The sequence below is a fragment of the Dreissena polymorpha genome, chromosome 14, assembly GCF_020536995.1.
Source record: "Dreissena polymorpha isolate Duluth1 chromosome 14, UMN_Dpol_1.0, whole genome shotgun sequence".
Classification (NCBI taxonomy): Eukaryota; Metazoa; Mollusca; class Bivalvia; order Myida; family Dreissenidae; genus Dreissena; species Dreissena polymorpha.
In genome coordinates, this window is record NC_068368.1 from 5,325,105 (window position 1) to 5,343,116 (window position 18,012).

The 18,012-nt window shown below is 35.4% G+C and overlaps 1 protein-coding gene across 1 annotated transcript in view; it reads right to left on the reverse strand.

Moving 5' to 3' along the window:
- Positions 1–898: 898 nt before the first annotated feature.
- LOC127858016 (putative cytochrome P450 CYP13A3) overlaps positions 899–18,012 on the reverse strand; it is a 19,156-nt gene continuing 2,042 nt past the window's right edge. Inside the window, exons 2-11 of the mRNA XM_052394858.1 lie at positions 13,593–13,689; positions 11,322–11,471; positions 10,906–11,031; positions 10,521–10,609; positions 10,050–10,201; positions 8,527–8,657; positions 7,340–7,471; positions 6,728–6,966; positions 5,309–5,452; positions 899–3,497 (exon numbers count right to left, since the gene is read on the reverse strand). Of these exons, the coding sequence (XP_052250818.1) occupies positions 3,260–3,497; positions 5,309–5,452; positions 6,728–6,966; positions 7,340–7,471; positions 8,527–8,657; positions 10,050–10,201; positions 10,521–10,609; positions 10,906–11,031; positions 11,322–11,471; positions 13,593–13,689 (1,498 nt within the window). The 3' untranslated portion in view covers positions 899–3,259. The remainder of the gene's footprint in view (positions 3,498–5,308; positions 5,453–6,727; positions 6,967–7,339; positions 7,472–8,526; positions 8,658–10,049; positions 10,202–10,520; positions 10,610–10,905; positions 11,032–11,321; positions 11,472–13,592; positions 13,690–18,012) is intronic.

Genomic DNA, 18,012 nt, shown 5'->3' on the forward strand with positions numbered 1-18,012 from the left:
GTTATAGGGCAATTGTACATTTCTTTATACCGTAAATATTAACATCGCATTTGTTTATTATTATGCAAATAGATGACCATTAAACTGTAAATAAGTACTACATATGATATAAATGAATGAACATATTATCATACTTTTTGTATTTTTCAAATATGAGATAACGTCGGCTGGGGGATATCCTTCACAAAGGTGGTGTAATGCTATGAGATAATGTCGGCTGGGGGATATCCTTCACCAAGGTGGTGTACTGCTATGAGATAATGTCGGCTGGGGGATATCCTTCACCAAGGTTGTGTACTGCTATGAGATAATGTCGGCTGGGGGATATCCTTCACCAAGGTTGTGTACTGCTATGAGATAATGTCGGCTGGGGGATATCCTTCACCAAGGTTGTGTACTGCTATGAGATAATGTCGGCTGGGAGATATCCTTCACCAAGGTGGTGTAATGCTATGAGATAATGTCGGCTGGGGGATATCCTTCACCAAGGTGGTGTACTGCTATGAGATAATGTCGGCTGGGGGATATCCTTCACCAAGGTGGTGTACTGCTATGAGATAATGTCGGCTGGGGGATATCCTTCACCAAGGTGGTGTACTGCACAGACTAATCTGGAACGATATTTAAAGCACGTGCCCACTTTTCTTAGAGACCGGTTTAATTATTTTGTATTTGGGCATGTGTAAGCCATGTATAATCCTTTGTCACCGACATTCTGATATATGCGCAAAACACGTGTCACAGGCACGCATCATGTAAAAGGAATATAAAGTGCTAAAGACGTCAATGAGCAATACGTTGAAGTCATTTCTGATTAAACTATTGACGGAACTGATAACACCATGATGTCAGTAACACGTTCATCAATAGTCCATAACAAACGAACACAATAGTTTTCACTTGTATTTACCGTAAATAACATACAAAGCATAATTATGCTTTACAAATTTAAAGCAATAAATTATTTATCACAGTTTCCATAAATGGCCAAAATGTATACAACAAATGTTAACAACTATACAACATCCATTTTCATGGCTTTTGATAAGAGGCGTTCAGCAAAACACATGACTTACATAAATAAACGCTCTTTAATTGATAAAGACATGTCTGCTTTCGATCGGTAATTGTACTCATACTGTACTAGTATTTGTCACACAACGCGACATTTTCAAGAATTTAAACATTTAAAAATGCATTATTATCATTCACTCATAAAGTATTATTCATCTGAAAAAGGTCTGATAACATGTATAAATATGTGCATTATTAATGCCTTCCTTCGCAGATAAATTTCAGAAAGATTAAGTGCAAAACGAAAAGTGAACCACATTTGTGATAACATTTGTGGAAACAGCCCAATGGAAAATAATGTTATTCTTTTGATTTTGACTCAATTATTCAATAAATACAAATTAACGAAAAAACAATATGACTACTTTTCAAATACATTCCTTATCTAAGTTCATTTTATAAATAGAACGACGCATACAACGATTCTTTTCTTTATGGCAAATTTAGTAAATAAACCCACGTAAAGATTATGCATTGTAACATTTGTAACAGCTGTGCAGCGACACGTGACTTGTATCGCATCAACGTTTCGATAATGTTTATAATTTGTATGTTAATGTCTAAAAGCGTGATCTACAAGCTGTTCAGAACTGTGGTATGTGTCATGATTATGCGTTAAATAGTTTGAAATGAAAACATACCGAAGTGTATCTCAACAACATATGTCAATACTGGCAAAAGAAATAAACGCGATGCAATTATGACGAAAAATTTTAAACACAGTAAAACGGCAATGCTTTAAAAATTACAGTTTTTTATTTCTTGTAGCGTAAATTAATCGCCAAATATATATAAAACCTTTTTTTTTTACAGCAAAACATGTCTGATATAAAAATATACATTTTGATAAAAATGAGCATCAGTGATGAATTGTAACAAATCAGTTATATATTATATTGCATGTACATATATAATGTTCGGATTATAACAAATCTTAATGTATGTACAAGTGACATTAAATTTATGCTTAAACAGTATTTCTATACAAAATATTGCACACTTCCCCTGTTATGAAAGATGGACGTAAAAATATAGATTTAATAAATAAAGCTGCATTGGTGATACATATTATGTGAGAAACAAAGAACTTTCCTTAGAAATTTCAATGACCAATATTATGCCGTGTACATTAGAGACACAACCGATGTACAATGCGGTGAATGCATTTCACTAAATACCAATAAATCACGATCGTGATATGCATGGTCTCATCAAAGCGTCCTACATTTTTTAAGTCACATCTAGGGTCGATCTAAACTTGTCTTTAAACATATTGAGGATAATATAAACTGCTATCATCACGGGATGTTAGTGTAGCAAGATATGGTATCATAAGTTAGTTTGATACAACTGTTTAAGGTCAACTCAGTAGGCCATAGACACAAATATGTCCCTAAGCGCTGAATTCATTTGCATTTACGACCTCTCGTTGTGGTCTGCCAAAAGCTAAATGACATTATGCTAGCTGAATATATCTATTTAATGTCTATTCCTCAGGTCAAAGACAAAAATAGAGCGCACCCATAGGCGTTGAATGTATTAACCACGTCACCTTATGTGCCCTATCCTACCGTGGAAAACGAAATCAGAAATAGCGCACACGAAGTTCACTCAATAACTCTGCATATATTTCAGAGCTTAATGTAAAACACAAACCGCATTATACACTTTTGAATATTTGCACATGATACAGTAACTGATATGTTAAAATACAGTTTGCACACTTATCTTTTTTCACCATGTTCCACAAAATGAAGGAAAATCATAAACATTATGCTTAGCTAGTATATTTTCAAATTAAAACATAGTTTTCTTTCGAAATATATTTTAGCGTAAGCACGTGCTTATGTATTAATTTAATACTGTTTCTAGTTAATGAACACCTAGACTGGGACATAACTCTAATTTTATTACGCATCTCGGTGATTTGTATATATAGGTCCGACCATCGGTAAATCTGCACCGGTTTGAAAACCGGCGGTTATACAAAGGCCTCGAACAGTTCTATACATGTTCGAGCACAGCCAGTTCGTATCCTTAAACAAGTAAGTATAACTATGACTGGACGGTCGCGCGACGGCGTATTTCCGGTGGAGTATTAACACGAAACCAGACCGAAGACAAAGTCTGACATCTGGATTTGAGTGTCCTTGTTTCATAACATAACGGTATCCTCTAGCGACCATTATCGTTCAACGAGCTTTATTTTCACACCTTCCTTTGGGAAAATTGTCGCTCCTTCTATAATTTTCAGCTTTTTGCCGACCTGGTCTGCTGGCAAAACTTTGAACTTCCTTAACAACCGCACAATTGTCATCTTTCCCTCAAGCTGCGCAAAACGCAATCCCACGCATGCGCGTGGCCCACTTCCGAACGGCATCCACGCCATAGGGTGAAGCTTGGCCTTATTTTCAAAGCTGAATCTACAAAGATACAAGTGTGGATTTTTATTGACCCAAAACTAACCCAATGTGTCCGTTAAAGGGAAAACATACTCAAAATAATGTAATAATGTAAATTACATGTACATTATTGTTTATCTCACGTGTTCATTTTTAATTCGGTGTTTGTAAATTCGATCGTTCGGTCGTTCATTTCTACATGTTTTTCAATCAACCAATCACTTAATAAATCAATCGCAGCCTTTTATATACATTTTAGTTGTTAACAAAGCGAAACAAAACTATCAATTTGTCCGTTGACAAGCTCGAACGCTTGAAATTTATTCACGTGTACATTACTTGTCGCTGCATTGTTTAGCGAGACGTATTGAATAGTATTATGCGCACTGAAATCTGTTATTCAATTCATTTCAGAAAAATAAATAACCTTAATATGTATATATTGAGTTGACTCGCGATGATTTGACCAATTTTCTATTGAAAATGCAGTCTATTGAAGATTGCAATTGAAGTTTCAAACGAAAACAAAATTTATATAAAAACGCGAGAGAATCGCTGCAGATTGTGTGTACGTTTCAAATTAGATATTTAAAGATCTCCCTTTATTCATTGTCATGAGGTATCAAAAGGTAAACTAAAATTGTTGTTATTAGGTCGGCATCGTGGGGGTCCAAATGCGTTGTATCTTTGTGGCGTGAATAAATATACTCCAATTTAAAGAAAATATGCATTATCATAAAGGTTGTCGTTCGGAAGTAATACTGAAAGTTATCAATCATATTTGGTAAAAACACGTAAAAACCAATATTTAATGTCACACTCAAGGGACGGTTTTAATTGTGTGTATGTTAAATGGACACAACGATTGAGCAAACTAAAAATACGTTGAACGATGCGTCCTTGTTGGCAAAAAAAATAATCCATTTTCTCGCAGTAAAAGCTAACCCAATACATTGATGTTAAACAAATTATTGAATACAAACATGGTTGTTGTATTCAATGCGCCATAGCTTAAACTGTCAATTACTGAATTGATAGTCACAGCGGCTTAGATTTAGAAAAGCAATAGGTTGATGTAGGTATTTATGTCTACACTCGATTTCAGGACAAAGAAATGGTTTATAGACTGGCTGCACAGGCATCTGTTGGACGACACTTTACGCGCATGGATAAAGCCCGGTGATACAAGGGACCGGCTAGAAGGGGCCTTTTCACAGATTTTGGCATGTTTTGAAGTTTGTCACTAAATGCTTTCTATTGATAAATGTTAACATTGGATATTAAAAGCTCCTGTAAAAATTTAAGAATAAAATTTAAAAAAGAAAAAAAGGTAACCCTCAGCAGGGATCGAACCACTGACCCCTGGAGTGCTGAAGTAAAAGTATGAACCATTTCGATCAGTCGACCATCTTTCCGGATACAATAGTAAATGCATTTTATACTTTATATAACCAATCCTCGTAGTTTCTCAAAATATAACGACAACAACAGAACTCTCCAACTTATAAATTCGTTTCGCTTTGCAACGCTTTACAATTTTCGGGTTTTTTAATCGTAAAAAGATGCATTTAATGGCTATTTTAGAGCATGGTAAATGTTCAGTATCACTGTTTCCTCACAAATATCGTAATTAAAACGAAAATATGCGAATCTGAACCAACTTTTTTCAATTTTCACAATTTACTCAAACGTGAAAAGGCCCCTTTACATATATTTAGCATAATAAATGTTCTTTGCACTGAGTGTCGTCCCATTTTGAACGGTTGTTCATCTATTGATACAATGCAGCGTTCAACTTTAAGCAAATACCTTGCGAACGCTTCGATGCCTACCTTAAAGGGTCGAAAGTGTTCGGGTCCTCCCCCCAAACATCGGGGTCGTAGTGCAGATCCCATACGTTGGCCTGTATGATCATTCCCGGCTCAATTCGCATGCCCTTAACCGTGGTACCTTTCATGCATTGGCGAGCTATCACCCTGCAAATAAGGAAAAACGAGGATAAGTGGGCTGGAATCGAGTGACTTTCTAGTAGCCCATTTGGCTGTTCTAACATGTGACCTAGTATATAAGGACACTTATAACGATAGTTTTTCCTCTGATTTTATGCTCAAATTTCACATTTACCAAGATTATCGTAAGTTTAAATTATGACAATTCATGAAAGCGAATAGCTATATACTTAATTGTAAACATGATTTCCTAGTTTTATCATATTTAATGGGATTTAAATTCGGATTTAGCTTCACCCGATTTTTGTATTTATAGCACCGTAATGCCAGCGTGAATCGCTTTCTGTGGTAAGATGACTGCGTTGGGCGCACACAAGGGCTTTTTCTTAGGGAACTATTTCTCAAATTACATTGTAGCGCCCAAGATATTCTTTTCGTTTTAAATCAAATGCGAACGTCAAACGCGTGTGGTGAGTGGTCGGATAATATACCGGTAATCGGCAGTTAGGTAAACTATTTCTTTTACAATTATTACATGCCGATTTCGAAATGAAGGGTTGTTAAAATATTGAGTTCACATTCTAACCTCATCGACCACACTTATTGGCCTGACCCTCATTCTTTATTAATAGTATGACCTTTGACACATAGCATTGTATTCAATGGTAAATATGTTTATTTGTACTTGCATTATACCCGTTTCGTTGATATAATGATATTTAATTGAGTGATTATTGTATTGGTTATCAAACATAAATAACCGCCAACCAATGCGGAATGCTTTTGACAGCTTAATATAAATGGAATTAAATTAACTGTGCGAATAAATGCGTTATTATATTAATTTGCAGATTATTGATACTTGAAGTGAGTACACGGCGTAGGTGATATGAAGTATTACGAAAAACGCGATATTCCGGGACATTAGACATTGTTCTATCACTTTACAAAATTTTACATTATATCAGGAACTAATTTTCGTTCTATTTACGAGTGTCACAATTGAGTTCAATATGCTGTCATGGATCCGAAGAGTCAAATGTTACGACGAAGAAAATAAATCGAATAGATAGTTTTTAACAAATAACTACAACATTATCCCATCGATTCTCAGTGGTCATACATGTGCACTTAAGTGAGTGTATCCTTCATCGCAATGGGATAGTTATGATTAATTTTAATTACGTGTACACGCTATAGAAAAATAATAACACATAAACGACACCTCAAATAGTAGCTCATATGTATAATATTTGTATAACTAATTAATAAATATAAATATAAAGTCTAGAGCAGACTCACGTGCTTGCAAGCGGGTACTTTCTCAACGTCTCCCGCCACACCATGTCAAGGTACTCCATCTTCATGACGTTGTCATATTCAATGACGTCATCATCGAAGGGCAGGAAGCGGTCAATCTCCTCCTGAAGGACGAGTTGCACTTTGGGATTATGCGCCATCTCGTGCATGACGTAAGCAAGCGCCGTGCTCGTTGTTTCGTATCCAGACAGCAGAAATAGTAGACATTGGGAACTGAGCTCCTGCGAAACGAATGAAACATTTTAAGACAGTGTTTATAGTAACAGAAAAAAATTCAGTATAAAAACCATACCGTAACTGTATGTATATCATTAATCGGCTTAAGACTTAACATCAGTCCTTAACATTATCGTCACAATTTAGATCGTCAGCATACTGGTTTTGGAAATTGTATTTATCATTATCATGGTCGTCATCATCATCATTATCATCATCATCATCATCATCTTCATCATCATCATCATCATCCTCATCCTCATCATCATCATCATCATCATCATCACTATACCCTACATCACTAACATCGCTTTCGAAATCTTTATAAAAATCTAAATTTGAAGTATAAACGGAAGGAGACAAGTCCTATAGCCCTACCTGGGAGGAAAGGAAGCGGTTTCTGGCGACGGCTTTCACGTCAGAGTCGGAGTCCGACAGGGGGTCTGTGTACGTGCGCGCCGGGTCGTACTCGGAGTTAAACAACATTTCTAGAAGGTCACATGACTCGTGCTGTAATATGAGAGGTAGAAATTAGTGCTGAGCTCGGTGCGGTTTTGCGTGGCTGTGTGTGGTGGTTATTTGTCGAATAAGTAAGGATTGGTGACGCGGTCCCATGACGCGGCGTTTATAAGAGTTGGATGGTATCGGAACGTTATTAAACAAATGTTAAATGTTTACATGCTAGAGTCGCACATTTATTACTGCTGCATATTAACGCACCTTTACGATTGCATATTTGACATCATATTGCTGTTGGCTATACATGTGACCCCGTTATGAATTGCACTTTGGCTAACAATATCCTTTAGAACCCACTTAAGTAACATGTTTTATATGTGCTTGTTTGTAGTATACACCAGGTCAATATTAGAAAGAGAATGCAAAAAAGTATTATTATTTTTAATAATTATAATATTATTATTATTATTAATCTTATGATTATTATTATTATTATTATTAGTAGTAGTAGTAGTAGTAGTAGTAGTAGTAGTTGTAGTAGTAGTAGTAGTAGTAGTAGTAGTAGTAGTAGTAGTAGTAGTAGTATTAAATGTTAAATGTCACCCAGATCATAATCCGAGAATCTCGAAATCTAAAAATGCCGTAAATGTGAAAAAGGTATGAAATTATGATTTAATTGACGTCATGACCATTAGATGGTATTACATTTCATGCAACTGTCGATACTCACGCCTGACCTTAAGGTGGGTACGATATCATATTTAACAAAACACACATAATCTCATCAGATATGTTAAATAGTTTAAATGCCAACTTTAGAATTATTGCCCAATAATCAACGAGGACTGGATGGTTTATTTGTTCAGAAGTCGAGAATTAGTGATTTGTAGCCCACGCCACGTGGTGATACGCACGCGTAACTGCTAAAAAGTACTTCTCATCTGCAAATGTTATAATTACGTAAATCATAATTGTAAGTTAGACACATATGTCAGACGTTGTTAAAATACGACACATAATGAATATAAATAGAAAGTCTCCCCATCCAGTTTGCATTTTTTGTTTGTTTTTTGACGCATCTAGATATTGTATCTTAATATGCTTACCTTAACTGAATGCTTTCTTTCTTTAATAATCGCACCCAGCTTATTTTCCAACCAAATCACAGGGTTAAACTTCAACAAGCCCATCCAATAATAGATGGATATCCACAGTCGATGGAGTGTCGGGAAAATGACTGAAAAAGACAAAGAGACTAGCGTCTAAGCATTTAGTTGAGTGGTACAGCAGTTACAAGCTACGCATGTAATTGTATACTTAAACATGGATTTTTCTTGTTTTTCGTGTATTTTATTGATCCCAAATTTTACTGATAGCTCTATGATGTGTTTCCGATATTCACACTCATATATGAAACTATATGAGACATAAAACTAGAATTTCAAAAAAAGTTTGCAAGATGATCAACCCTTTTCATATTTTCTAGTATTTCATGATGTACTTTCATCTAACTGTACTTTACAATGATATAAATGAAGTATCAGAAACAACATCATGACTAAAATATAGTACATATGAATTGGTACTTGCTAAGTTAAAAAAAACACATGTGTTGTAATGAGACACTTCCCCTCTTAAGTGTTATTAGTATGAAATGCTTAATACAATACGCATGAAATCGTGACGGGTACAACTAGCGTCACAATATTTAATGCACGTGTATGATCAAACCGTTATTTCGGTACATCTAAGACACGTTTCATGTCATGCACGTAATAAAAATATTGTTTACAATTTTAATCTTGTTATTATTTACAAAGAGCACTTCATTTATAATGCTTATATATGGACCGTGCTCTGTTAAAAGGGGGTTTAATGCATGTGCGTAAACTGTCGTCCCAGATTAGCCTGTGCAGTCCGCACAGGCTAAACAGAAACGACTCTTTCCGCCTAAACTAGATTTTTGCTAAGAAGATACTTTCTTGAAAAGAAAAATATCGCAAAAGCGGAAAGTGTCATCACTTTACGCACATGCATTTAACCCCATTTTCGCAGAGCACGTCCCATATGTTTAGTTTCTCGAAATCTGTATCCTACTGTTAATATGTTTCCATTGTAAATGTAACAATAATAGCATATTTACATCTACGCGCTCTCATCAATGTATCCGGGTCCTAACTTAATTTGATATAGTAACCAATATTTTTGTCGTGTTTTGAGAAAACTGGGCATAATGCATGTACGTAAAATGTCGTCCCAGATAAGCCTGTGCAGTCCGCATAGGCTAATCAGGGACGACACTTCCGCTTAAACTTGATTTTCGGTAAGGAGGGACTTCCTTGAAACTAAAAATACCGTAAAAGCGGAAAGTGACATTTTACGCACATGCATTATGCCCATTTTCTCAGAACGCTACTCATTTAATTACACAATCTTATTTTCGCATAAAATATCATTTTTCTTTTGTATGCATTTAATGCTATTTAACATCATTCGACTGTATCGATTATCTTTTAATCGATTAACAGGTTGGTGACGTTTACTTTAATGTATGTACCGAAATAACGGTTTGATCATACACGTGCATTTACTATTGTGACGATTTGTTTGAAAACTTAATTATACTTACATCCAAACATAAATAGAATTGGTCTTTTAGTTGTATCGTCAATAACTCCTCGGCAATTTCTCAAATATTCGTCGTCCGGCTTTCGGATTGAGTCCGCTTCTAACCCGAAGCCACATTTCGCTATTGTATCGAACGTGAGTCTCTGTAGCACACTGAAATACGGAGTGGAATGAGTTTTAAAACATATATGTCTAAAATATTCCTTTAACGGCAAACAATGTTCGAAAAATTATCGATTTTTCTTAAGAAAAATTAATATATAAAAATCATGCATTATATTCGTATACCAAAAATAACAACGTGTAATCTATTTCGGATTGTTTTTGCAATTGCGAGTGCACGTTCTAAATTCGTGCATTTGGTTTTCGACGTTGTAAAGTTATCATAACACATTATACAACAGAGATTATATAACTTATTTACCGGTAAGCATTTTAGAATATAATTTAAGATAATCGCTTGTTTACTTACTCATAAACATCAAATTCCTCGTTGTTTTCACACTTTTTATCAAGTACGCTTAAGAATTTGTCTATTTGGGTGTTTATCATCGGCGACATCTAAAATTAATAAATCAGTCTTATTTTAAACAAGAAAGAATAATAATCAAAATACAGTTGTATTATTAAATATGCATTTTAACCCAAATCGTCTCTTTATGTTCTTAAAATTCAAAACTTAACCTGTATAATTATTGTGTGTACATGATCTTCATTGAGTGCGAAAAAAAACACATGCATGCATATTTTAAACAAATATTAACCAGTCGTGATAAAGTCAGTGTGAAATGAACAAACAATATTTTTCACGGAATAACATTCTCATTAGGTCCGCATTCCAAGTGCACGCGACTTACCATGCGCATTTTGCTTGTGTTGAATGCGGGATTGGCGATGGTGCGCAGGCGCCGCCATCTTTCTCCCCGGGCAAAAAACATGTGAACCTCCTCATCCTTGTCCGGGTCGACTTGTACTGGGAAAATCTGCACAGAGAACACGTGCATTCAGAAAAAAATGTTTCGAAAGAAAACTATTCTATATACATGTAGATATGGTAACCGTCTATTTCTTGTTAAAAAGAATGACAAAACTTTTTAAATTAACATTTTCGATATTTTCTTTGCTACGTATGAGTACGTAATTGTCCGTATCAAAACGAAACTTTTTTGCATAGAGCCGAATGTTCTTATATTTATAATACTCATGACAATATATAACAAAAAATGAATTCAACATATATTTTTTACTGTAACTATACCATTTTATAACTTACTTTTCTTGCGTGGAATTCTTTGAACTGTTTGACGAACACCTCGGCAAGGATATCTTTGTCAGATGTCACTAGTACTGGGCTAGGGCCCTCAAAGTAGCCGTACGTTTTACCGAACGCCTTGGCCCACATTCGATACTGCTCAAACATGGGCTGGAACCAAGGTACGAAAGATTAAGTTCAACGTGAATATAAATAATTAAAATATTGGTCGTGCTTAAAGGTCGCTACCACTCATTCATCATCTCAATGACAAGTAAGTCAGTCACTCACTCGTTTATTGATTCGTAGCAATAACCCATTCAGTCAGTCACTCTGTCAGTCACTCAGTCATGTATTCATGCGTTGAACCATCAAATCACTTAATCAATGACAAAATCAATCAATTAATCATCAAATTAAAAAGTCAAATAAAAGAACTACCTAGCCAAAGTACATATCCGTGAAGTTTATTCGATGATTCTGATTGCTAATTAAACTTATTAAACGATTAAAAAAAACAATAAACATTCTTGGGCTTAATTCATAATAATAAGTTAACTGAAATTAACCTCACCGAAAACATGCCCACTTTACCACAGTACGTTGTCTGCACTAGACAAACGTTATTCGACCTGACATTGGTTTTATTGATACCGAAGATCACCTTGATTGCCCCTTTACACTTCACGCCCGATTGCAAACATGTTCGATTACATTTATTAAAGCACAAAGAGAAGGGAGTAGGCCGGAAACGAAAGGCTGAATTACATGCATCAAGATAACGGCTCGTGGTTTATAACCTACTATCTGGTCTACTTAACCGCAGTTGTAAAACATCTTTATGAATGAAATGGATTTCCAATGAGTCAGAGCTACTCATTCGGTAATTGGCGCTTTTTCCGTGTGCACAGTGTGACACATAACGGGGTTGTAAAAAACAGTATCTGACTTATAATCTCTAACTGAAATGACTTAACACTGGAAGTGACTATCACTTCCGAAATTGCATGTGTGAAGATATTTATAGACAGAAATGCACGCGCTGCATTTCTCGCTCATGTTACTGGTGTAGATAAATGTTGCCCAATTTGTAGATAATATATTGAAGAATGGATGGCGTTTGGAGCTTAAGAGAAGAGACCCAATCAACGCGCAGGCTTTTGAACGGTTCCGATCATAGCTCAATTTATACCTACTCGTCGATCAAAATTTTCCGGGTGTGAACCTTAATTAACTTGATTTTAAGTCAGGTTTTTTATCAATAGTCAAATTAATCATGGACTTTTCACTAATTTGTCTTTTAAACGTCAACTAGACGAGTTCAAACAGGACCATGAAGGCTTTATTTATAAACGTCCGTAAATTGTGGCGACAACTAACCGTTAACCGACATAGTGATATGTTCGTAATTATGAATTATTAGAGGTGATTTTTTCGAAAGCGGGTGCATACATTGTTGTTGTTTTTTCACAACTGAACAAATTATACGAGAATCAGCAAATGTACGTCCCAGTCTTACCTGCCATGACGTAACCCTTAAATGCGCGTTCGGTCATAATGCGCCCCTAACATTCGCTTTGTTGACATAATTTGCTTATAAAGTTGATACAAATGTACACTTTTTGACATGCAGGCTAATAAAAAAATATATTAAATACAATGGTATTGAATTCAATCGTTAAGTACCACCAAGCCTTGTTTGATTGTTCGATTTTAGCGTTATTACCCGCTAGGCCTTACCCTGGTGTTTATTTAGATCCTGTTAGATGCGTTAGCATTTCGTGACCAAACTGAAGTGACTTTGATAATGGTTTATTATATATTTACATGTATTATTGAACAAGATTATGCCTGAGTAGGCAAAATTGCACTATAACATTCGTAAATGGGAAAGCCGACCAAAAATTATTTAAAACTATGCCATGTGCGACGAACAAATATGCCCATTGCATCGATAGCTGCATTTGCCATAAAAATAAAGTTTGTATTTTTACTGAAAGCATATTTGTCTGGTCATTTTAAAATCGACCAAATTTTTGCCCCATTGTTATTTGTTGATCATTGCATATATAGCTTTCACGTTCAGATCGTTCTTTAGATCTCAACTGAAGACACCAAGTACTGGGTCTACCCCGCAAACAGACTCGATATTGTTTCAATAAGCATTGATGCAACCGAGGAAAAAAGGTTTTGAATAACGCCATCCGAATCCGAAATTCTGATATATAAGTCGTTGTTCATAGGCTAATATACAACGACATATAAATAATTATTTACTATATAAATACATACCGTTTTCCAAAAGGTAAGAAGGTTTCCGAAGAGGAAGTTCGGTTTTGGCCCGGGAATACCCATTTGGATAAAGATTTGCATCTGTTTTCTTCGTTGACTGTAATATAAATAAGGAAAGGTCCGTTTAAATGATTTTAACTTTAATGCAGTTCACTCAGTTTGCATTCCCTTTGCCAGCATGATTTTTCTTGATAGTGTATCTAATTGAGTAAGTTTATCACGATTCGTTGATTGATTTTATTTGCCGAAACCAGGATAAAACACAGGGATAGTAAGCCAATGAACAGAAGAGAACAAATTAAGAATATATTTAATATGCTCCGTGAAAGGCCTTGCAAAAGGCAGAAAACAACGGTTATATTAAATATATTATATATGTGTACATTTGCGTGGCTTTAAACGTAATAGTTGCATAGATAATTTAATTAGTTGTCTCAGCAGATTCATATAGATTTGATGTAAGTATTACTATTTATGTTTTTCAGATAATGTTATTTACGAAATCGTTTAGGATAATCAATTAAGTAGCCAAAAAAGAAATCAATCATGGTCTGATCTAAGAGCATTAATGGCACAGTAAGCTTATGGCATGTATCTATATATGTATTTATCAGTTGGTGTAATATGCCCGGCCGGCAAATATTTGCATAAAATTTTAATAAATACGGTGATAAGTCACCTTTAATGCTAAATTTAGATGACATCTCTTAAGTTAGATTCACTGCAGTGTGTTCATTGACAATAAAATTAAACGAGATTAAATAGATTTGCCACGAATGAAAGAGATATCTCGAGGACGCGCTATTCTGAGCTGTTCAAATTACAGTGCATTAATCGATTTACATCACTAAAACATCCATGAGTTACTTTATATTTATGTAGTAAGGTGTTAACATACACGTGTGCGACACGTGTATTTGTAAACTAACTATAATCACCATAAACGTGTCTTTTGTTTCCAAGTCAAGCAATTGTATTCAAACTTCAAAAGACCTGTTCTCGAGTGCATATTGAGTTTATATTTGCTATAAAAAGCTATCAATTTACTGACGTAAAACGGCACATTAATTGATTCGCGGTATGAATGAAAATGAATAAAAAGGAACTACGCACAGGGCTATTATAAACAAGTGTTTAATAATGCTTCCCGGATTTCAATTATTCCTTGTTGGTTTAAAGACATTGTATACTCGCATGCTTTTGAATAATTTTGATAATTTTTTTTATGTTGTATGTACCCAACCCATTCCTTTCGGCCTTATGCAGGAATTTCGAACTGTGCAATTGACTTTAATTTTTAGCAGAAATATCCATAAAATATAATTTAAAAAAAAACAATATAGCGTGAAAAAATGTACATTATTTTTAAACATTTGAAGCTCAAATAAATTAGATCGTTCAATTTATGCAGTGTTGGATCTTTTGGTACTATACTTTAACTATGCTAAACTTTACAGTTACGACCAATGAGAGTAAGATTTGAGACTGCAAAGCCGAACGAAAATGAATTTACAACTAAGCTGTACTCATACAAATAGCTGGCCCTAGTTATAAAATTAGTCATATTTTTGTATGGTGTGTGGTCGTTTCATTCATGGAAAAACCGTGTGCGTCATTAAATACTTTGCAGTTGTGGTACCCGGATTTTCGTGTATCGTACAGCTGCACCTATCTCGTTCAGTAAACCCGGATTTGATTGGTTCATTTCAGGATGCAACGTAGTAACCGTGCGGCGTTTGTGCTACAGAAAGGGGATGACTCGTGTTAACCCATGTATTCCTAGTGGACTCTTCCATCCTTCTATATTGGATCAATTTATTTCCAAAATAAGAGATTTTTAGTATACTAATTTCTATATTTAGAATATTTCTTACAGAAATTCCTTTCAGCAAACAGCGCAGACCATGATGAGACGCCGCATCATGCGGCGTCAAATCTTGGTCTACGCTGTTTGCCAAGGCCTTTTTTCTAGACGCTTGGCATAAATGGGTTAAGATCACTGCGTTGACTTTATCTATTCCTCAGCCGTTTTCTATCATAATTTACATTTTGCTTGCATTGTTTCCAACTGCGTTTAATCATGTTTATAATGGTTTATTTGTAAACTCTACAGAAGTTTTATACAATTTCGTATTTTTCCTTTACAGTTAAGTGTCCCATACTTATCGTGTTGGCAATTTTTTTTAAAATTCAAACCTGTTATGGTCTATCTATGAAGCGTAAACGAATACTTTCGTTTCTTGGTATACAACGCGGAACGGGAAAGCCGCTGAGTTTTAACTTCGCTGAGTTCAATAACACAACATTCGAGAGCCGACAGCTAACACTGTCACAGCTGGTATTGACGCGCGTGCGAAACCGGAAGTCCGCCACGCAATCGCCCGCAGTTCAGTCCGCCCACCGGCTCTCACTTAAAACGGGATTTGCGTAAGCGTTTAATCGGTACCACTTATCGAAATGATATAAACAATTGATACACTAGCTACATTGATAAGCGTGTTTGCAAACAGTATACAATCGCGGCTTTCATCAATGAATATTATTGCGAGAAACGTCACAAATGTGTTTTTGCTTATCGGAAAAAATAACCACTCTCTCACTAGGCGTGCGTAGTGCGGTAAATTTCCCTAGGCCACGTGCATTCATATTATTCAAATTCGCACCAGTTGGGCCAAAGACATATTGTAGTTATTTGAATTTATTTAAAAATAAACATATTCATACTATTGGTAAGCACTAGGAAACACGCCGTATTTTTTCCAGCACTGACCGTATTTATGTATAACTTGTATACAGCGGGACGGCAGTTTCCGCTCACCATGCGATGATGTCTCCCGTAGGGTCCAGCCTACCAACTACTTGTTTTAAAATCGGTCCTATTGAAGGAACGGTATGCGGCGTGATTTCCTTCATATAATTAGGCTAACATGCAGTCTCGCAGTCCAAAGACATCGGTACTGTCATGCCTTGCAGCACAATTCGGTTATGGTAATCAGTGACACAGTAAAATATTTTCAAAAGGGGCAATTCATTTTCAAAGATGCTAATTCTATTTAAAACAAATCGCCTCTGGAATTCGAACACTGATAAAGCCATCGTAAAGACCAACCCAGTAATAAATTAGGTTCTTAACATATTGATTCACGCAAGGATTTGAAGGTCAAAAACGTATGTGGGTGCTGATATACAACATGAAAATAGATAATAAAAAACACACCGAACAAAATGTGGAATGTTGTTGCATTGAAATAGACGTCGTCAACACAAGATTACGTGTTAATGATGTTCAGGGCTATCTTAGGTGTGTTTTATTTATCGCGCGCGCCCGTAGTTGACTATTTTATCTTTAGCCAATTCGTTGACCTGTATACAGACACTTTGATTTTGTTTCTACAGGATAGCATTTCCACTACATGAGTCAGTCCCAAATATAACATCATCTTACAGTAACTGTCATGAAAAGTGACGAAAAGACGACTGTTTTACAATTATCTTGAAGGTGCGGTGACAAAAAATGAATGAAAACGTTGATAATGTAAACTGACTATCTGCAAGAAAATTATTTTAGCCACGAAGTGCAAACAACAGAACCGAAACAACACGTTTAACTAAATTTCAACACAATTCTCTATTTCACACGGAAAATAATTTTCCAAATAAACCAGTGCATAGTTTGGCAAAACAAAGTATTGTTTATAGTATGTATATCAGTTTAATAAATACGGACCGGGGCGACGTACCCTCTTACACTTTACTTCTTTACTTACAAAAAAACTCGCATAAATTATGTCACGCGATTAAAAAGCTTCAAAAGGAATCAGCTCATTTTGCAAAACACAGTCACAAGTCACAAGGCAGTTTCGTATGCAATCATGAGTTTCAATTTTGCGTTTGCTGTTTGGATTGCTCGTTGTCTGCCCATGTATGACAATGTTTTTGTGGAAAGGCCATCTTCAGGACAAGTTGAGTCGAAACAATGAATTATTGATAAATATTGTTGACACCATTCTGTACCTAAATGTATCTACCATACAGTTTAAATGACCCTAAACAACCGGAGATTAGTTTTCAAAGGTTTTATCTCTCATGATACAAATAATTTCTAATTTTCCAAAGAACTCACCGAAAAAATGATGGATAAATAGGGTTTGGAACAGAACAAGTGTTTGTTGCAAAAAACAAACATGTGTGTACCAGTATGTATTGATTTGATGAGAAAGTTGCGCAATCAAGCAAATGAAGAACGTTCAGTTTTAAATTAGAAAATAAAGGCAACGGAATTGTTGTTAATGTAATGTATAGATCATTCGAAGAGCTTAGTTACGATTTTTTCTGTTGCGATCACACTATTTGCTTATGCGCGATTTTAAATTTGCTTAAAGTTCAAACGAACACTCACAGACTGGAGGCATATTACGGA